This window comes from Colletotrichum abscissum (assembly GCF_030869225.1).
Source record: "Colletotrichum abscissum strain IMI 504890 chromosome Unknown Scaffold_27.1, whole genome shotgun sequence".
In the NCBI taxonomy this organism is placed as follows: domain Eukaryota; kingdom Fungi; phylum Ascomycota; class Sordariomycetes; order Glomerellales; family Glomerellaceae; genus Colletotrichum; species Colletotrichum abscissum.
Genome location: NW_026850176.1, coordinates 85,960 through 106,466, shown reverse-complemented (window position 1 = coordinate 106,466; position 20,507 = coordinate 85,960). Strand labels below are relative to the sequence as shown.

The 20,507-nt window shown below is 48.9% G+C and overlaps 7 protein-coding genes across 7 annotated transcripts; 4 read left to right on the top strand and 3 right to left on the bottom strand.

Moving 5' to 3' along the window:
• Nucleotides 1–1,396: 1,396 nt before the first annotated feature.
• CABS01_10454 (zinc carboxypeptidase) lies at nt 1,397–2,889 on the top strand (the record flags this gene model as incomplete). The annotated part of the gene is made up of 4 exons (XM_060543810.1): nt 1,397–1,908; nt 1,981–2,017; nt 2,082–2,196; nt 2,255–2,889. 4 exons carry the CDS (start codon nt 1,397–1,399, stop codon nt 2,887–2,889), a joined length of 1,299 nt encoding a protein of 432 aa, XP_060399012.1.
• An 827-nt stretch (nt 2,890–3,716) lies between these two features.
• CABS01_10453 (uncharacterized protein) lies at nt 3,717–5,039 on the top strand (the record flags this gene model as incomplete). The annotated part of the gene is made up of 1 exon (XM_060543809.1): nt 3,717–5,039. One exon carries the CDS (start codon nt 3,717–3,719, stop codon nt 5,037–5,039), a length of 1,323 nt encoding a protein of 440 aa, XP_060399011.1.
• Nucleotides 5,040–5,597: 558 nt separating this feature from the next.
• CABS01_10452 (NAD dependent epimerase/dehydratase) lies at nt 5,598–6,829 on the top strand (the record flags this gene model as incomplete). Its single annotated transcript, XM_060543808.1, has 4 exons — nt 5,598–5,638; nt 5,697–5,988; nt 6,051–6,643; nt 6,709–6,829. The coding sequence occupies 4 exons, from the start codon at nt 5,598–5,600 to the stop codon at nt 6,827–6,829; spliced, it is 1,047 nt and encodes a 348-aa protein (XP_060399010.1).
• A 404-nt stretch (nt 6,830–7,233) lies between these two features.
• On the bottom strand, nt 7,234–9,108 carry CABS01_10451 (MFS transporter; the record flags this gene model as incomplete). Its single annotated transcript, XM_060543807.1, has 8 exons — nt 7,234–7,521; nt 7,585–7,827; nt 7,885–8,155; nt 8,207–8,379; nt 8,442–8,545; nt 8,605–8,672; nt 8,725–8,861; nt 8,917–9,108. 8 exons carry the CDS (start codon nt 9,106–9,108, stop codon nt 7,234–7,236), a joined length of 1,476 nt encoding a protein of 491 aa, XP_060399009.1.
• Nucleotides 9,109–10,315: 1,207 nt separating this feature from the next.
• CABS01_10450 (uncharacterized protein) lies at nt 10,316–11,797 on the bottom strand (the record flags this gene model as incomplete). The annotated part of the gene is made up of 2 exons (XM_060543806.1): nt 10,316–10,974; nt 11,029–11,797. The coding sequence occupies 2 exons, from the start codon at nt 11,795–11,797 to the stop codon at nt 10,316–10,318; spliced, it is 1,428 nt and encodes a 475-aa protein (XP_060399008.1).
• Nucleotides 11,798–13,341: 1,544 nt separating this feature from the next.
• Nucleotides 13,342–15,851, top strand: CABS01_10449 (uncharacterized protein; the record flags this gene model as incomplete). The annotated part of the gene is made up of 3 exons (XM_060543805.1): nt 13,342–13,606; nt 13,660–14,925; nt 14,980–15,851. 3 exons carry the CDS (start codon nt 13,342–13,344, stop codon nt 15,849–15,851), a joined length of 2,403 nt encoding a protein of 800 aa, XP_060399007.1.
• Nucleotides 15,852–17,800: 1,949 nt separating this feature from the next.
• On the bottom strand, nt 17,801–19,695 carry CABS01_10448 (uncharacterized protein; the record flags this gene model as incomplete). Its single annotated transcript, XM_060543804.1, has 4 exons — nt 17,801–18,108; nt 18,178–18,717; nt 18,771–19,537; nt 19,595–19,695. 4 exons carry the CDS (start codon nt 19,693–19,695, stop codon nt 17,801–17,803), a joined length of 1,716 nt encoding a protein of 571 aa, XP_060399006.1.
• Nucleotides 19,696–20,507: the final 812 nt, after the last annotated feature.

Below are 20,507 nucleotides of genomic sequence, written 5' to 3'. Positions count from 1 at the left end.
CATTTAAATCATTGGAAGAGAGATGCTTCACGCTCTCAAACTGTGGGCTTCTCAGTGACTCTCTGATGCTGTTATTCCCACGTGATCTGCAGCTACCTTGAGTCTCTAAATAGCATTCTTACCACTGTAACTAACCACGTGTTGATCAATTTCGTAAGTTCTCCCTTGCTTGCATTTAGTACCTAAGTCACGAGGTACTTGACGATCATATCTCTTATTTCTGACCCGGAAGTCATTCTTAGGACAAAACTCATGGTCCGATTCAATGCCCGCAGACTGTTGTCAAGCGGGACAAACATCCGGCCAGTTGAAGCCTTGACCCGAGGCCAGCCATGTGTAGGAAACTTGACCCCGACTTGCTTGGCCCAATGAACCCAGTAGGCTGCATCCTGTCTACGTTTTATGGCTCTACGTAAAGATTAAGGATCGCTCTATCCAAACTTGACTACTTGTCCGGCGGTTTCGGTCTTGATAACCATAGGTAAGCAACTTAGTTCACCGTGCAGCCGGTATCAACATGTCTTGAGCGGGTGGCGGGCTTGCATTCATTCATATATTCTTCAGGTGATTGACTAGCCATGGTTTCTACCATTGAGGCCATTTGGCTGAATAACACAACTCTATGTGACATCATGGTCCCCTGGCGGTCTAATATTGACTAGGCCCTTGACGACCGACCATTCTATACTACAAGTCTGCGGCACGAAGCTTCGACGAGCAAGCTACGCTTAAAACGTCTCTTGTAGCTCTGGTCCTACTTTCCGTTGTTCCCAGTGGCTCCAAGGCATTGTCTTCGGGGCTTTGAGCAAGATCCGAACACAATTTCTCCAATTATGAAGAACGACTTATTTATTAACATCTACCTATCTTCCTTTGGCCAGACTTTTGGTAAATTGATGAGTAGCATGGGTGTTTACAACTGTTTTGTGACTAGCACGTGGCTCCGCGATGAAGTACTGCGAGATTTCAAAAGAAGCAGGGGATCCATCCCCTGAGTAAGACGTCTTACTCAACAAGAATCACGAAAAGTCGACTTTGCTGAGGGGTCACAGAAATGCCATGCATTGGCTAAGATTAAAGGGGAAGGTGAGGCTGTTTCTTACGTCATGCACGGCGACGCGTTATTAGAGAACTTTTGGACACTTGCCTCTCCTAGAGAGAGATAGTTGCAGGCTTGGAGAATTTATCGACTACGTGGCTCAGTCCGGAGGCTGCCTAATTCGCACGCAATCAACCTACTGCTATTGTGAAGCTTGGCACTGATGGTGTGTCGTGAGGTTTGATTTTGGTAATCGAAAACAACGTACTTATAAGCTCGTCGATAGTAGCTAGGGTGTCAAAAAATTGTCTTTTTGTGATATTCCTATACTACGAGCTTTGTTGACGTATCTTTGAGATGAGACCTGCCGCCATTATTTCCGTAATTTCTACGCTCGCAGCTGGCTTCAACTTTCAAAGGAGGAGTCCAATTAATTATGAGGGCTACCAGGTTCTCCGAGTGAAAACCCTCAACCAATTGGCAACCGTGCAAGCCAAACTTGCTACGATTCCTCATCACAAATGGAACCACGATGTGGATACTCATATTGACATCGTCATTTCGCCAGACCAAGTCAATATTGTTGAGTCACTTGGGCTAGACTACCGCATCATGCACAGTGACCTCGGCGAGTCAATCGCCGCCGAATCCCAAGTTCGCACCGCATATAAGCGCGACATCGACGATCTTTCGTGGTTCGACTCGTACCACTCGTATAAGGACCATGTCCAATACTTCACCGACCTCCACGAAGCCTTTCCAGGAAACTCTGAGCTGGTGTATTCGGGGCGGTCGTTCGAGAATCGGACAATTCACGGAATCCATCTCTTCGGCGATGAGGGTCCGGGAAAGCCCGCTATACTCTACCAGTAAGAACGATGGCTTAGCCGCCAGCTACAAATATTACTGCGTAGGTTTTCAAATTCTGACGAAGATACTAGCGGTACTGTTCACGCAAGAGAGTGGATTGCAGCTCCTGTGAGTTAGTGGATGACATTGATAAACGGTTGGGCATAATTGAGTTGATCGTTTCTTTGCGCAGGTCATTGAGTATATTACTCTACAGCTGATCAACGCCCACAAGAACGCCACCAATACTTCGGATTCCATCTTGAATCAATACGACTTTCACATCTTCCCTATCGTCAATCCAGATGGTAAGTCAGACCTTGCAATCCTTTCAACAAAGAGCCTACGAACTCAAACCGGAACCAGGCTTCACATTCTCCCAGGAGGTCGACCGTCTCTGGCGCAAGACACGCACGCCCCCACCTCTGAATTCAACTTGCTACGGAACCGACATCAATAGAAATTGGGAGTACGGATGGGATGCAAATCCGTTTGGCGCTTCTACCAACCCGTGTGCCCAATCCTACCGCGGCCAGAAGCCTTCCGACACCATCGAAAACCAAGGCCTAGATGCTTACGTTCGCAAGCTGCGCGATACCAGCGGTATCAAACTGTACATTGACTGGCACAGTTACGGCCAGTATATTCTTTCACCCTTCGGTTCCAAGGAGACGTGGTATGCTCCCGAGCTCGGCAAGTGGACCAAGACTGCTTCGGTGCTCAGCGAGGTCATCCGTGACAGCTCCGAGAGACGTACTACTTTCACATTTGGGCCCAGCGGTGCTACCCTCTATACCACCACAGGGGCAGCACCTGACCATGTTTATGCGATTGGCGGCGCGGACTTTTCCTACACCATTGAGCTTCCTGATACAGGCGATTTCGGCTTTGTCTTACCTCCCGATCGCATTCTTGGCGCCGCGGAGGAGCAGTGGGAAGGACAGCAGGTACTGTATACTTTGTTGGACGAGGTGTTTTTTGATGGAATAGGAGCTGTCTAACTACTCACCTGCGCCATGTGAATTGAACCTGTAAATAATATTCTGCACTTCCGTAGCCATCGCGATGAGGTAATAGCCGACATCTCCCTACTTCTGCCTATCGAAACAGATGCCGGCAGTAAACACATGGCAGGCTGAAGCTGGTACTTTAAATGAAGAGCTTAGCAAAAGTTGATTACGTCTCCAGAGCTCGGCTATCTTAGCCGGTTCTAAGGGCACGATTGCTTTGATTGCTGAATCTCCTTTCATCTTTCAGAAAAAGGAAATGAAACCACATTATCCCCATAATCCCCACAGGTGGTTTCCAATTCGTGCAATTTCATTCACATCATCCGCTCTATTGTTTTAAGACTCTCAGTTCTGGGGATTTACGTGCTTATAGAGAACGGGCACACATATGCAAGCGAAGGAGCGCGATTTGAAAATTTGTTCAGGCAAGATGTCTTTCGGTCCTAGCGCTCTCTTGACAAATCCATACCTCTGAGATGTTCTCGTGAAAGCGAGATGAGTATTGGCAGCTGGCACTTAGATGTGTGGTGGGGTGACGCCGGAAGCACAAACCAGATTCCTCATTGCTCCTCCAATTACCCATGCCGCCGGGAGACACTCACAGGATATTCCCCCAATCAACGTGCAGGCCGCGTAAAACTCATGGTTTGTCCTCCTCTTAGCTATTCCTACATAACACAATTTTTTGCCCACTAGACAGTTCTCAAGTCTGCTATAGCTTTGTCCGCCGGGTTTACGATACGTCTTTGGTCAAAATCCTCACAACTACAATTATCGACCCATCGAATGCCAGTAACGAAACACTAGGATTATTAGACATGGCTACATCGAGAATCTCTCATGCCGCATGCTTCATAGGTCTGCTTTTCGCTTCTACATGGCTGACCAGAACGCACGCGAAACCTCCACCATCCGATACTCTGTGGCAAGTATCACCGCCATTGGACTATAACGATAAGCTCTTTGCGGGATGGAAGCAGATATCGGTTGAAGCAGAGATTCAAATATACAACGGAGTGGCCGAGAATCGTACATACGCGCACCATCCGGAACTGTTTGCTATCGGTTCCGATGTCCTCCTCATTTACTCCTCTGCCCCAGTCGACGAGGATAGTATGGGCCAAGATATATGGATCTCGACTTCAAGCGACAATGGATCATCTTGGAGCTCTGGGAGAAGCCTAATGCCGGCTGCTCTTCTTCCAAACCAGACAGAGACGCACAACTGGAAGTATTGGTGTGACCGAGGTATTGCTCAGCGTGCATGGCAGGCGTTGACCTTTGTGCACCTCGAGGGCGAACTTTACGCCGTTGGCCAATCAGGCAGTAGGTGGTGTCCAGGGCGGTGGGCAGCTGCAGGTCGAATCGCACGCAAAATTTCTCTCAGCGGAGAACCGCTTGCGGACCCCTGTTGGCTGGAACAGAATGACTTCACAAAATCCGAATTGTACGCAGAGACCGTCTACGGCACTGAGTATGGCATGGAATACTGTGCCAGAGCCTGCGAAATCAACGCGGTTTTGCGAAAGCCGGATGAGGCACCGGCTTGGTCGCCATGGCTTTACAATAACGGTCTATATGCCGCTGATGGATTGCATCAAATGGAAGAACAGACATTTGCTGTTTGGCACAACGACAGTGACTCATCTACAGGAGGGTACTGGCAACGACATTGGCGCGACATCACTTCAGAGGCAAATAACACCCACTCAGTCTGGGTTGAGTACAACGCAGATCCGAAAGGGAACGGCTGGTATCCCAAAATCATGAACTCGCACGGCAATGCAATACATCAAACAAACATACCGGATGCGAAGACAAAACAATTTCTGGGGAAGCTCGACGGTACCGGCGACAGATTTCTGTTGTCAAACCCAAGATACAATGCTGCAGATCCTCAACGACAGCCACTGACCTTAGCATTATCTCGTGGAGCCGACCAGACTTATAAGTCGATTGGTGTGTTGAGAACAAATGCGACAAAGGCGATTGTCCCGGATACGCGTGATGGAATCAAGAATCGGGCGTTTGGCTTCAGCTATCCTAGCGCAGTTCAGGTTGGCAGGAAACTGCTGATTGCTTACAGCGAGAACAAGGAGAACATTTGGGTTAGTGTTGTTGACATATCTGCACTTCCATAGGAGGTCAATGAGTCAGATTGATGAGCTGTATCTGACTACCTTATCGAGACCGCTATCTACCTTATGTGTCGTCGCAGTATTATGGTAGAATTGGTAATAAGGAGGCAGCGAAGAAATCGAAGAGTCCATTCCACATCAGCGAGACTAGCTCCAGTGTATTCAAGTGTGTCTAGTTGCATTCCTTTACTACCATCTAATATCCATCAGACCGGTATGTCTGGATGTGACTTCTGCATGTGATTAGATGCGAAGTTGAGGGCCAAGCTAATTATGACGTCAATGACTGGAGGTGTACTTCTGGTGTGCGGTCAACCTGCAGTCGTACCCAGTAGGTCGACTGATGCTGACTATTACAAGACAGGCACAGATCTGTCACCATTGGCCACGGATGGTCCCGGCTTTCCGCGGAATACAAATCCCGGCATTTCCACGACATTAAAGTAACGCGTCAGGTCTACAGTATACCTTCACAGCCTGGAGTTAACATTGCGCCAAATTCCATCATTCTGTGTATGTCTTTTCTCATTTTCTACCAAGACAGCATCAAAATTATTCATTATGCCCGAGAAACTTCTTTTCACGGGCGCCACAGGCTTTATGTGCGCTCCGTGCCCTTTTCCGACTCGAACTTGCCCTGTCAAACTGACTGCTTCGTAGAGGTGGCACTGTTCTGACACAGCTCCTAAACTCTTCTAACAAAGACATCAATGCACTGTCGATTACCGCTTTAGTTCGGGGGCAAGAACAAGCGGATATTCTGAGCCAGAAAGGCATCCATGCCGTCCTCTTTACGGGCCTAGATGACTATCAATTTTTGACGAAGATTGCAAGTGAGCACGACTACGTTATCCACACACCAACTGGCTTCCATACAGGCTCGGCTGTAGCTCTTTTGGAAGGGCTAGCGGAGCGGAAGAAGCAGACGGGAAGAGATGTCCACTTCGTTCACGTAAGATTTCGCGCTATTCTGACTCTTATTGTAATATCTTTAACAACCCATGGATGAGCCAGACATCGGGAACGTCCAACCTTGCTGAAAGAACGATCACCCAGCGGTCGGGTGACATTCATCAATGGTCAGATAAGGAGAAGGTATACGAATATGAAGAAAAGAAAGAATCCCAGGAGGCTTACGGCCAGCGAACAACAGATATTGCTGTTGTTAGGACTGCAGAGAAGACCGGAGTCAAAGCATACATCATGATGCCCCCCACAGTCTACGGGCGTGGCACCGGCCTCTTCAATCAAGGATCCATGCAAATTCCTAGCATCATTCGTGGCGCGATCAAGGCCGGCGTCCCTGAATACGTCGGCGAGGGCACAGCCCGTCTTGGGCATGTCCATGTTACGGATCTTGCAATACTGTACGAGCTTATCTTGAGCAAGGTCCTCTCTGGAGAGACGATTCCTTCAGGCAGGAGAGGTATTTACTTCTCTAACACTGGCAGTCACAATTGGCGAGATCTTGCAGGCTTGGTTGGTAAAGCAGGTGCCTCGCTTGGTGCTTTGGAGTCAAGAGAGCCTCGTTCGGTGAGCTTGGAAGAAGCTGGATCAAGATGGCTGAATGCGACACCCCAGATTGCGGAGATGAATTATGCTGCACAGTGAGTCATTCCAAGTGTGCCAACCAAAGATTTAAGCGAGTACAAGCAGGGATTAATTTCTTCAGCTCTTCTACGAAGCCTGTTTTGGCACCAGAGCTCGGTTGGAGGCCCATGAAGACAGAGGCCGATTGGGAAGCTTCGTTTGTAGAGGCGTTTCAAATGGTTTTGGACGAGCAGGCCCAGTAATCATAAAATTGATCTTTCAACTACTATTCAGTCTGCTTTGTAGGACTATCAAAGCCCTGTGGGTCTTGTCTGCTGTCAGGCCTCGCCGGATAGGGGATAGCATAAGGGGCATTAAGAGGAGGATCAAGCAACAAAGGAGCAGCTCAGGTATATGTAGAGCGCTGAGAGTATATTTCGAGGGAAGGGCAGATTTCAGTAATACATCTTCTAGACCCTAAGAGCAGTTGACCTCTGTGAGCTCCTTTCCTGTGTCGTACACCTATTGACATCTGCTCACATTGTATTCTACTGGAAAGTCCTCTCGAGACCTGTAGTTGGTCTGATACCAGTGTATGGATGGATCCAACGAATATATAGTCCGTAACAAATAAAAAACCCCATGCTATCTGTGGGTATGACAAGCTTTAGTAGACATACAAGTTCAAGGCATCTGGGTTAGACGCCAGAGTTTTCTTGTTCTGCCTCTGTAGCGCAATCCTCATGATCCAGGCGCAAACAACGACACCGAGAGAGAAGCCGATACTAGCAAGCATTGCAGTCAAGTATCGTGGCTCATCTGATTCTGGCCACAGGTATGGAGTGTAGACGCTAGCAAGGTTCCCAAATGTGTTGGCCATGGCGATCGCAACGGCCTTCTTCTCATCCGTCTGGCCTAAAGTTGCCGAGGTCCATCCGAGAATGATATTATTCACCTAAAATTCCGTTAGGATGAAGTAAATTGCGTGGAATCAAAATCGGCATTTGGATGAACTAACCCCATACGTTGCTCCAACGAAAATCATGATACCGACATATCTAACAGTAGTATTGAGTGTGGCCACAGCCATGGCGAAGCCCGCACAAGCAATGAGCTTGCTCACTGTTGTGTGCCATGCGCGTTCATTGAAACGGCCTGATGAATGCGATACAACAATGCTCATGATGCCAGCTAGAATGTACGGCGGGCACGTTAGAACTAATGTGATTGTGGTGTTGTAGTGAAGGGTTTTGACAACGCTCTGTCTCCAGTCAGCTTATTGTAATCTGAAAGATCAGCTATGGCTGCGAATCCTTACCGGCAAGAAGTTCTTGAAACCATTTGCGGAAAGGTGTAAGTTGTCCATGAGACAGAAGAGCCATGTTCTCCAATCGGTACAAGCCTCGCGCAATCCTTTCCAGACACTGGTGCCTCCCTCGCGACGATCGGTCGTATCGTCGAATATGCGCTGGTGTGCCATATGTCGTTGCTCAGGGCTGAGCCAGCGAGTCTGAAGCGGAGCGTCGGGGAGGAAGTAGAATGCCGCGATCGCCACACCAATGGACACAGCACCCTGGACAATGAATAGCCTACAACTGTGAGTCTCCAATCTGAGTGGGGTGAGCCGGATTCTATCATACCATTGCCAGCCTGCAAGGCCGTGCTTCCCATCGAGTCCGGCGAATATGCCAGCCGCAATCAGACCAGAAAAAGCGCTAGCTAGCATGTTGCCAGTGTAAAAGACAGCCATTCGAGTCGCAATTTCCTTGCGTGTGTAGAACATGCTGAGCATATAGAGTGCGCCAGGATAGAACTAGACTAATGTCAGCCCGTTCATGTCTTCGATGTCGGCGACAACAACGATCAGATACTTACCGGAGCCTCTGTGATACCGAGAAAGAACCGGCACACTAGCATTGTCTTGTAGTCGTGTGCAAGGTACGTAAGCAGACTTATTATCGACCAAGTCAACATGAAGCCTGCGATGTGACCACCCATTAGAACTACGCGTTCTTGATTGGATGCTTGGCATACATACCCGCCATGTACCAGGAGGGTCGCACTCGGTTCAGGATCATGTTCGAGGGGATCTGGCCACACAGGTATCTACCGACATTGAGATTAGTGGCCATTTGGTACACAAAGATACATAACTCACCCAACAAATAGAATGGATACGCAAGTGTTGTACTCAGTTCCCTTCAGCTTCAGGTCTTCGGACAGCGAGTTAAGCTTGCCATTGATCATTGCGTTTCGGTCGAGGAAATTGAGGAAGTACATGATCCAGAGAATAGGCTTCGGTCGAGTTAGTAAAGGAAGCATTTTCCCAACCATCAACTGAAGCTCGTACCAGAATGTAGAAGTCAATCTTCTTCACGAGTGCAATCTCCTTGGGGTCGGTCTTGGTATGCGCCCCAAACTCGTCAACCTTGCCAATCTTGGCGACAGGCTTCTCGGCGCCTCCATTAGAACCGCCTGTCAAGACACGCTCCATTTGTCTGACATCTGCCTTGTCCTCTTCGGACTTTCTTGGCTCAGTCATTGTGCTTTGATGACTCGGAAAGACGCTGGCATTTGAACCCTTTGTGCGTTGTCTCGATACCGATCAGATCGTGGGATGACGTGGCTTTCGAATTGCGAGACTTCGGTATTAGACGGTAACACTTCCAAGCATCTTTTCGTCTGTGCAGAGCCTCTCTATATAAGGTAACAAGGAAAATCAGACTATCTCATCTCTCCGTTGGCTCCGCCTGAAGTCACGATAAGACCGACTCCCCCAGGTGGAGCGTTCCCCCATGGGGGAGATGGGGCGCCGAGCTTTTCCGCTCGTGCGGGGTTCGGGGAGATGATGGTCTTCAATTCGGACCCTGCACTAGTACCGACATGGTAGTGACCTGGACGCGTGTTGACAGGGTCTTACATCAAGAGGATGCGACGGAAAACCACTTCTCCAAATACTCCGAACCCATTTGGATCTTCGTTTATGAACCTGGCCAGCTTTTCCGGCTCCACCGGTAGGACAACATGGCGAGGCTCAACGGACGGAAAAGTCACACTTTCCAGGAAGGAATGTGAGTCGCATCAGCCCGATTATCTGACATTTCCACACACTGACTCTGACTTACAATTACCCACTGAATCTTTCTCAAATTATTGGCATTCAGGCCGACAGTTCCGTGGAAATGTACCTTTTGCCTCCCCTCTTTCCCATCGTCTGGCTTCGGCCTCAGTTGGCCATCACTAGACACGTACATGTCTTGGTGGATTGAGGACCCCATGAAGAACTTACCCCTACCGCAACGTACGGAGGAAAATTGCCAGACATGATGGTGAAAGTATGGGAGGTTCTTGCGAAATTCCCAACAGGGAAAGTACTGATGACTGATCAGAACTTCGAAAGCAACCGGACGCGGATAAGCTAGTGCTACGTTCAAAAGGAAGTGGATCTACCTACCCCAGATGCTGCTAAAGCCTGCTGATGGGAGGCATGCATAACCTTAGCAATACCCAGTTAGGCTAATTTCCTGACTAACTTAGGATGGTATCGTAGCCTCGGATCCTTTGCTCGTATCACTTTGCCATGAACAAGTCAACCATGACAGGACCTCATATTCGTTGCACACTTTCCCAATGCTGAACGAATCGCCTATTACCTCTACTTCTACTACTAATGCTGCTGCTGGAGGCATGAGCTGTACTTTTACACAATAATTTACGAGACTTAATTCTTAATATCAACAGCGTCAAATTTAAGTTTTCGCTCTCAACTGAAGCAGAAGGGCCAGATTCAACGATGCGCCCCAAGTACCAAGCAGCGCCAAATTCTGCGCAGCTTGCATGAGAACTAAGTGGCTTCTGTCCCTGTTCACGACTGTCGGGTTTGCTGAGGAGAGCCCGAAATCAAGTATTCCACTGAGCTCCGACATGCCTCGTCCGTGATATGAGAAAGCCATATCTCGGAGATGCTCACGAAGGTGCGACTTCAATGTTTCGGGGCTGCTTTTTAGAAATGCCCATTGCAAGACATGATTTAGGAAGATTCCAAAGATGCTATAAGGTGTGGCAGACTGTAGTGTCGGGTTGCTCATGATTGATGTAGTTTCCATGACTGATTTGGCGAAGGCATCTAGAGACTCAAATGGCAACTCTTGGTGTGCTCCAACACAGTTGGTGTATCCGTTTGTGAAGTAGACTCGAAGTCGGCCCAGGCTTTCGTCAACAGCATTTGCTCCGCCTTTTCCGAGAGCATCTTGCAAATCAGCAACGCACGTTTGTAGTTGAATGTTTACTAGGCCACGGAGTATTTGAGATGCGTTCTGAAAGTACAGCACTGGACTTTGCGCCACATCCGGGATCGGGTTGCCACTGTACTTGGTGCCGTAGTAGCATTCCCATGATTTCAAAGATGCTGAAATGAACGCGTCAGCTTTGGCATAGACAAGTGGAAGACAGTATGACTTACCGATGATGTTGTCCCGTATCCGCAGACTTTCTTGATGACAACCACTGCCCTTATCTTGTATCATGGCAGGGTCACTGCCGACCTGTACTGACCAATCGTGCGACCAGTCCAGTGCCTGGCTAGCCAAGCAACTCAGAACAAGGAATTGTGTCCACGGGCTGATGCTATCAGTAATAGCAGAGACTGATGGTGCCAAGTTGGTGAAATCAGCTCTTCTATTGTTCGTAAGAGCCTTAAAAACAATGCCAAACTCTGGTGCCGATAAACTCCCCAAGGGTTTAACTAGAGTTGCCCAGATTGGAGCACTCGTTGTACACCATGCGGCGTCATCACCCGGGCACTCCCACCTAGCGACCTCTGCGAGAGACATCATACTCCGCATGTTCAAAATGGCGGGGAACTGTGAGTCAATCATGAATACGTACCAGCGTAAACGGCGCTTGAACTCAGATGTTGCCCATGCCCTCCAATGATCTTCAACACGACTACCTGCGACATCCGCAACTTTCGTTTTCGGTTGAAACAGACGTCTGACGTATGTCACCAAACTTCCTCTGAATGCTTCGGCAGTCTCAAATGCCCCTTTGTTTCCGCACCATAACCCAGTATACACTAGTAGTGAAGATGCATAGATAGTTTCAGGATGTCTGGTCAAGCTCTTGTCGGCTTCGATCAGCGCTTGGAGATTTTGACGAGCTCTATCGAGCATGAGTATGGAAAAGCGTCTTGTGTGCCGGATACGGCTGTATGTGGCGCCGATGATGATCATGGCGGAGAGTAAAGATGACGGCAAGTGATCAACTAAGAGCGTTGGTAAGTGAAGTACAGGACTTTGTTCATAGAAACGGTCGAAAAAGAGCCCCAGAAAGACATTCGCAACTGCCAGAGACGGCGGAATCAGATTCTCCGAGCCGGGAGTCTCAAGCTTTAGGAACTCTCGAACGCGAATCCATGTTGATTCTAGTATGTCGAATCGAGGATTATGTAAAATCATAAGAGGGTGTGACGCGTTGATAGAAATAGAATGTGTCTGACAAAGACTTTTCGACGACGGGTTCCACGCAAATGCTACTCCGTCCTCTCTAGAGGGCACGTTCGGAGGAGAATTAACTCTCGATATATTCTCTGGCCCATCCGAGATTTCGGCTAGAACTAAAGGTGTTGTTCGGTCGTCGTTTGGGGCCACTCGTGTACTACTGCCAGGCATGGCTGGATATTGACCCAGCCAATTCCAGTGAGCAGACAGTGACATAGAATCGTCTTGGAGTATGAAAGGATCACTTATATGTGATGTCTCTCTTACTGCATCGTAGAAATCTGGTGTGAACCACTGGCTTGAGTCAACCCACAGGCTATCCTGCCAAGGTTGAACAAAATACGAGAAGTCCATGTTCGCCGCTGGCTCACTGGTTGTTGCCATTGTATCTTGAGGCCTGGAGAACGCGACGTATGATGGTGAAAGAACCGAAGACGCTGCATAACTAGCCTTGGGCGTCTTGTTCGTGGCGCGGTCAACATCAAGATACTGCAGTCGTGAGTCGCCAACAAGTAGCGGGTGTGTTCCCGGTTCTCTGTATGTATCTCGCGGTTGGGACGAAAGTTGGCTGGGGTTCTCTATGATGAAGGAGTAATCCACCTTTTTCGCTGATGAGTATTCATTCTCGTCACGTACTGCATCCTCTTGGCTAAGCTTCTGATGAAGTCGTTGGTGTTTCTTGAGAAGATCGCTCCGTGAGAACCTTTTCTGGCAAATCATACAACGGTGAGGTAGGTTTCCCTGGTCTATGCATTACAACAGTCAGGACTCAAGCGTCACCAGCTCCTTCGTGCTCGTTCATGAATGACCTACGCGTCTTTTGATGACGTTTCAAGTTCTCTATGCGAGTGAAAGATCGAGAACAGACCCCACAAGTGTGGCTAGTCTGTTCAACCTCGTTTGGTGAACCCATCGACTCTATTGGGCAATCTGGGAAAGCTCCTGCGCCCCAAGTCTCTGTGGAGTTGCCGAGATGTGTGAGTGATTCCGCGGGTGGACGGAGACGTGAAGCAAATTGGCGTTGAGGTGGACGTAGCGCCCCTTTTATGAGCTTCGTCCACCTTTCCCCCACACATCCGGGTGGACGCTGATCCGAAAAAAGCCTAGTGTTAGACACGCTCGGATTTCCCGAAACGGGTCTTACTTAGATGCCTATCCACACTTACTAGGCATGCCATTCAAAACCTGGGTAACTGCACGTCACTTGGCTTCAAGGCCGAAACTCATGCCAATCCAGCAATTCTTATTCATCATATCTTGCTTCTCTTGCAATTCAAATGGATCTCTCAAAGGCCATCCTGTCGGAGCCAACCCGGCTAGTTACAACCTCGAATGGTGCTTGGCGCGACGCTGAGTCAGGGGTCGTTACTCTTACAAATGGCGAACTATCAGGATCTTCGAAACAGGCATCAATAACTTTTGACTTTGGCCGATGCATTGGCGGAATTCCTACATTCTTGGTTGATCGTGCGAGTGGCGAGGGTCCCATCAGCGCGAGAATCTTTTATAGCGAAACTCATGAAGGAATCGAATGCGAAACAGGTAGAGATATTCTCCTTTAACCGTTATTGTGTCTCAACTAACACAATTTCGAGGCGATGGCCCCTACTTTTTCTTTTCCAATGCTATGGACTGTTATCGCAATGTTTCAATGACTGTAGCGCCCTCGGAATCGCAGCAAACTGTCAAACCAAGACTCGCACAACGATCCCAGAGGTACTTGAAAGTTGTTCTCATCACTTCCAATGCCACTCTTGTAATCAGCAAATTCGGTTTCGAGTCAATCAGGCCAACAATACGACCCAAGGCTTCTTTCAGTTGTTCAGACGAGATTCTCAACCGCATTTGGAATGACGGTGTCAACACGCTAGAGATGTGCACCGTGGTCAAAGGCGAGACGGCCCCAGCATGGGACGTCACCGACCAAGGGACCAGGGTTCTTGGTCAGCATTGGGCTCCTTGCCGCCAAGGCACGCGATGGGGCGACAAGGAAGTTTCGTTCCAGGTTCTTGTTGAAGAGCTAGGTGCGAGTTGGGGTGTCCACATGGTTGCCAATGGAGTCATCTTCTGCCTGGACGTTATCCAGGAAGAGCTTCGTGCCTTTGAGGGGATGTCACATGTATCAGCCGTATTCCCAGTCAAGTCATTTGGCAGCTGGTCTACTCACGGAATTGTGAAGCAAGGCGAATGGATCAAGGTTTCTACCATTACGAGCGGCAACCGGATCACCGTCATCATCAACGAGAGAGAAGTTGCAACAATCACAGACGTACAGATCCGACCCCTTCTTGGAGGTTCGGGAATCAACACTGGCTCTGTAGCTTTCGGAGGTCCTGAGGGTTGGCTTGCTCTCTATCGCAACTTGGATGTCAGAGACGCGAACGGGGATTGTCTCTACCAGAATGACTTGTTATTCGGCAACAAGGAGAGGACGCTGGCAGACTTCCAAGTTGGGACGAATGCTGTATCATGCATGGTAGATGGTGCAAAGAGAGATCGAGCAACATTTGGAGGAGATCTCTTTGTTTCAGGTCGAGGCGTTGCATATTCCGGTATGGATAGTGGGGCTGTTGCAGGAAGCATCGAGCTTCTTGCTAGCCATCAGACTGAGGCAGGATACCTTGGAAATTTATGTCCTATCCAGGCCCCTATCCACGCAGGGACCGAGCCTCCTCCAACTTACGCATTCTACTCTATGACTTACGCCCTGTTGTTGGTTGTCGCCATCAAGGACTATTGGTTGAGTTCTGGAGACCATGAAGCTCTTCGGCGTTATCTTCCGGCAGCGGAGAAGTTACTCGAGTACGCCGAATCCCAGGAGAAGCCATCAGGACTGATCGAAGTTTCACCTGACATGTCAAGTAAGATAAGAATCTGTCTCTCGGCTGCATGGTGTATTGGCTAATCCTCCGTAGTGCATTGGTATCCGCTTGGAGGACCTGTTTTTGGAGCTTCTGGTACAACGAATTTGGCATATTACGACGCCCTGAACGCTGTGAAGACTATGACCACCGACGATCAACGAAAGTCCCAATTATCTAAGAAGCTCGAGACTCTGAGAAAGAGTATTCTGACCAATCTATGGAACTCTGAAAAGGGTTGCATCCGTATGGGGTCCGCTTTGCCAGAGGAAGGAATCTGTCAGGACACGAATGGCTATGCCGTTGCACTTGATGTTGCTGAAGACAGCGATCTTTGTGCATCTCACCTCTCCGGACCTCCAGGCTGGTTGCCTGCAGCTTTCAAGGGTCTTCAACATTGGGACCGTACAGGAGTTGTGAGTCCCTACGCAACAGGATTTGCCGTAGAGGCACTATTTTCACGCCAAAGGGGTCGTGAAGCAATCCAACTGATTGAAAATGTGTGGGGTCCAATGGCGGACACGTCAAGTCCAAATTACTCGGGAGGACATTGGGAAGCGATGACAGTTGAGGGGAAGCCCTTCGGACATGACACCTCACTTATGCATGCTTGGTCCTGTTGGCCAGTGTTTCTCCTGCCGCAGTATGTGGTTGGCGTGAAGCCGCTACAACCGGGTTGGAGTAAAGTACAGCTTGCGCCAGTGTTGTCCGGTCTTAAGTCTGCTCACTATCGTACCGAACTTTCGCAAGGCGTGCTTGAGGTTGAGGTCAGCGTCGATGAGACTGCTGGGATGATACTCATCCAGGCAACTCTCCCTGTTGGAACAACGGCAGAGATTGTGGCCCCTGCTGGGTACTCAAACGAGAGTACTGAGGGCCTTGAAGGCCCCGTTGACAAAGCGAATATTACCCTTCGTCGCGTATGAGTTCTTCAGAGATGAATTGGAGAATCAGGAGAATAAAAGATATTTGGGGTGATCACAATCTCGTTGTGTCTTTCATCGACGTAACCACATGGTCCATTTGCGCTTTGTATCGAGAGATGAATAACTGAATTGGTGGCGGAGTGATTTTTTAAGCGTGATTTCTCTTCTATAAGCTGTTGAAAGCCTCTTCGGGTGCCTTTCTAACACCTACTTTCTCCCACCTCTTTCCTTCCCTTTCAATAAGAAGTAAAACAAAATGAAGTACACTCGCTCTGAATCCTATATATGGCGATGAAATACGCCTGTTTCTAGCACTCAGCGGGCGTGAGACGCTTATCTAGCCTCTGAGATGGATGGCATTTGACTGCTGCTCCACATCTGCTTTGGTTGTTTATTCCGCGTTCGACACGCCAGAACCATACGATGAGCCACTTTCTCGGACAATCTGAAGCCGAGCCCGGCCCAAGTCCACATTCGTACTCATACGTCTCTGCGTTCGATTACCATTCTGCTATTTTATGGTAATGACCTGTCTAGGTCTCCTCTAGGGAATTAGTCTCAGATTGCCTCAATGTTACCCATCATAGCCTCGCTTTTATAGAACCAAATTTCAACTCCATTTAGTGTCCCATTCGCATTCATGTGCAATACACGCTAACTCAAATTCTTGTTCTATCCATAGATGTTGCATCGCACTGTTGATAGTCCACAGCTGCATTATCTCTGGGAGCATTTGAACCGCTTTCTTGAAGCTGCTGTCCACCAACCTCATTCCATTTTGAATGAATCACCCGAGCGGCAAGTACTAGTGAATTTCGGAATCGCTCTATGGCTAGGTATCACACGATCGGACAGAGTGAAATGAGTCGCAGCACTTCAAACACCAGTGGAATCTTTTATCGACGCGATGAATTCACTAAGGCGATCAAGGTCTGCTTGATAAAGAATATCAATAACATGACAACAACCTAGTTTATTTATTACTTGCATTTGTTTCTGAGGTCTCTTTTTCCAAGTTTTCTGTATCAGAGATGAGAGTCTTGAGTCTAAACTGGTGATCTCCGTTCTTCGTCTCGTTGCCGGACTGGATGCGGACTGTGGAGCATTTCGTCAGTCTTTCCCTGACATCAGGCAGCTTCCAACTGTAATACGAGGTAGGCTAAGGAGGTCCCTGGATGACTATCCGCAATTGCTTGCCTGGTAACGGTTGTTCGCTACTCCGGATGATTTCACGCCCGACCCAGGCGGAGCGAAAGCCTCCTGTTCACGAATGGGTTGCTCCGGAAGAGATATCTCTTGAGTACATGGTATTTTCGGCCCCGAATAACCGGCTGTACTGGTTTTCATACGCGTCGTTGGACAGCACATGTGGAAAAGCCACTCCAAAATTCACAAAGACGGGCTGGTTCGGGGAAAGAACCGCCTTGGTGACCAGGTTGTGGAGGCAACTACATTCCGTGACATCTACGCCAACAGACAGCACACGGCTCTGGTGGCCCTGAGGATCATGGTTTTTTCCTGGTGGCATTTTCGAAAAATAATGATAATCAGCGACGCTGCTCATTAGGTATGCGAGTTTCATGATGATTCTTGTGCACCAAGAATGACACTTCATCTTGGCGAAGTCTTCATGCTTGAACAGTCATTGAAAGGCATCTCATCGAAAAGGGTCGGGAACATTGTCATCACTATTTCCAACGAGAATAATATCCCTAGAGTTTTGTATCGTTAATTCGCACTGCTGCAGATCATATAATTGGACTACCTATCTAGCTAAGGAATCCCTCCATCCATTGTAACAGCCCCTGACGTCTTTGATCACTCGAGATGATAAAGTGGTTCGAGCTTAGCGTTTCTCTGGAGAAGAACATATCTCCTCACAAACCAAGGTAACCATGTACGGACCTGATATGCAGCATGGCGACGTGTGGGGACTCCAAAGATATAGTCTAGCTCTTCCAGTGTCCGTTGCCTGGTACCAAGAGTGAGTAATTGCTTCTGGCTTTCTGAGCGATATGAAGATGGACCCACTTTGTCTCTGGAATGAGGAAGAAGATGACGATGAAAGCGAGCAGGTTGAGACCGGCATAGAAGCAGAATGCCCCAGTCGGCCCAATCCTGTGTAAAAGCTCGGGGAAGGTTAAAGTGAGGGCACTACCAACCGCATTGTTGACGCAGATCGTGAATGCTGAGCCTATCTCACGATGAGACAGAGGGAAAGCCTCTGAAAAGTAAATGGATGGGAGAGGGCCCATGCCTGTTCGTGTTTTAGCTTTTCTCAAATACCTTTTTTGGATTTGGAATGTAAGTCTGCTGTTTTACTGACCTGGCCCGTACATTGCTGTGAATAGATAGATGAAGAATGCAATGAGTGGTACTCTCGAGCTTGAACCTTGATTGATAAGGAAGCAAAGGCCCGAGGCTAATAGGCACCAAGCCATGTTAGGAAAGGTGATAAGAAGGAGATTCCTTCGGCCGAAAGTATCCATCATGTACACCGCCGGGAAGGCGAAGACAAACATGACGAGGCCGAATCCCATAGAGGCGAGGAGACATTGTTGGGCGGAATAGCCAGCTTGCTCAAAGATTGTCGAAGAGTAAAAGGCCATGATGTTAATCCCGCTGAATTGTTGCGAAATTACTATCCAAGATGAGGCGATGGTTGCACGGCGGAGGCGGGGAATGACAAGCAGATCGGTCACTCGCCGTAAAAGCGTCTGGCCACCGAACGCGTCTTTTTCTTCAATGACTTGCCTATGGGCATAGTACAAATCTCTGGCAGCCATCATTTCGGTATTCCGAAGGCGACAGAAGGATTTGAAGGACTCTTGGTAGCGACCTTTTTTCATCAACCAACGAGGAGATTCTGGATCTCTGGTCAGACTTCCCAGACAAAGAACTGAAAATCACGACACATACCAGGGCAGAACCAAACAAAGATAAGAACTGGAATAGCAGGAGCAAATGCGGCACCCAACTGGAATCTCCATGCTAAATCGCCGATACGAAACCATATCAAGTTGGAGCAGAAGCCGACGAAGATACCGAACGCGACCCACAGCTGGAAGCTAGTGACGATTCCGCCGCGAATAGCAGCAGGCGCAACCTCGGCCGAGTATACCGGAATTGTTGAAATCTTGACTCCCATTCCTAGGCCCATAAACAAACGGCAAATCAAGAGGCCCCACCAACTCTGCGTAACAGCCTGGGCAAGAACGGGAAACACACAAAACAGACCGGTCAAAAAGATGGTTCCGCGGCGACCCAGGTAGTTGTTAATAGGGTCGGCAGCCCATGCGCTCAGGAGACCGAACAAGGTCGGGCCGGCGTTGATGACACCAACTAGTGCCTGCCTGTCCACGATGCCGAACTCTTGAGGGAAAGTGAGGTTGGCGCCGTTCGCACCCGTGTTATCCCATCCCTGGATAGCAGAGCCGAGTGAGCAGAGGGCGATGCTCCAGTAGAGGTCCCGGGGAAGATGCCATTTGTGGGTGACCTCCCGGCGGAGCACATTTTTGTCGTCCTCAGTCAGTTCTTCGAACGAATCGTACGTCTCTGGGTTTTGAGCTGCGAGAGCGCCGCGATAAAAGACTTCCTCTTTTTCGCGGAAGCCATACTCGCGGCAGAATCCAGACACCTGAACGCGAAGATCTGTCTTTGAGACTCCGATGAGTGGATTGCGGATTCTACTGGCCGTGGTTAATTGCTATTTACATAAGATAAATGAGTGAATAACTACTTACTTTGCGTCGATATTGCGGCTGTAGTCTGCATCCGTGTGCTCAACGTGATTGACGTCAAGTTTTGACTTGACGTCCCCCTCGAGGTCGGATACGCGTGACATGGTGGCTGACTTTTTGAATCAAAGGAAGAATTCGTCTCTGAGGAGAAGAATAAAGTAAATCCACTCGGGAGATGATAGTAGAGTATCACGATGGAGGCTCCTTTATAACTTGATTCACATCAACCCATCCCATCCTGGTTGCTCCTCCCCAAGTTCCGGCATCGTCCCCCATGGGATCCGATGAAATATTACCGGGTCCTCGTCACTAACGCCGGACGTCTCAGTCTCATCGGCTGTTGAACGGCTGGGGGGATCCTTCGGACCTGCTCCCGTGACCAAAACACGCTGCAGCAAACCTCCCTGTGCAGGGCATTTCATGGTGGTTGTTTGTTCAGGATGGGGTAAATGCGGGGCTGCCCTGTGTGTGCCCAAGAGCTCTAGAGTTTAGGTAGCATGCTAAGACACGCTAGTTTCTCTGGCCTGTGCAGGGCGATGTGTATGGAAAGTTGTTGGTCTTGAACCTTGATATTAGGCTGTTGGGGAGGCGGCCGCGTAGCCTCGACTAATGAAGGTCTTTCGCCCGACTGGAAGACTCGGGGTTCTTGGGGACATTTGGTATTAGAGTAGGTAGTAATTAATGAGTGTGGCATCTGATGTTCCAAAACTAGTACAAGCTCGCAGCATCATAGGTAGTCTGACCTCAGGGCATCCCCATCAACGGTGAAGACACAACATTGACGACGTCGTCTATACCAGTGTCAAAGTCGAAGTGGGGTCGCCAGCACCCAGGGAAATGGTCCCTAGCACAGTCGTATTATGTTGGTTTTACCCCAGAGTATCCTCTTCGCCTCCTCCCACCCCAATCGTCGATG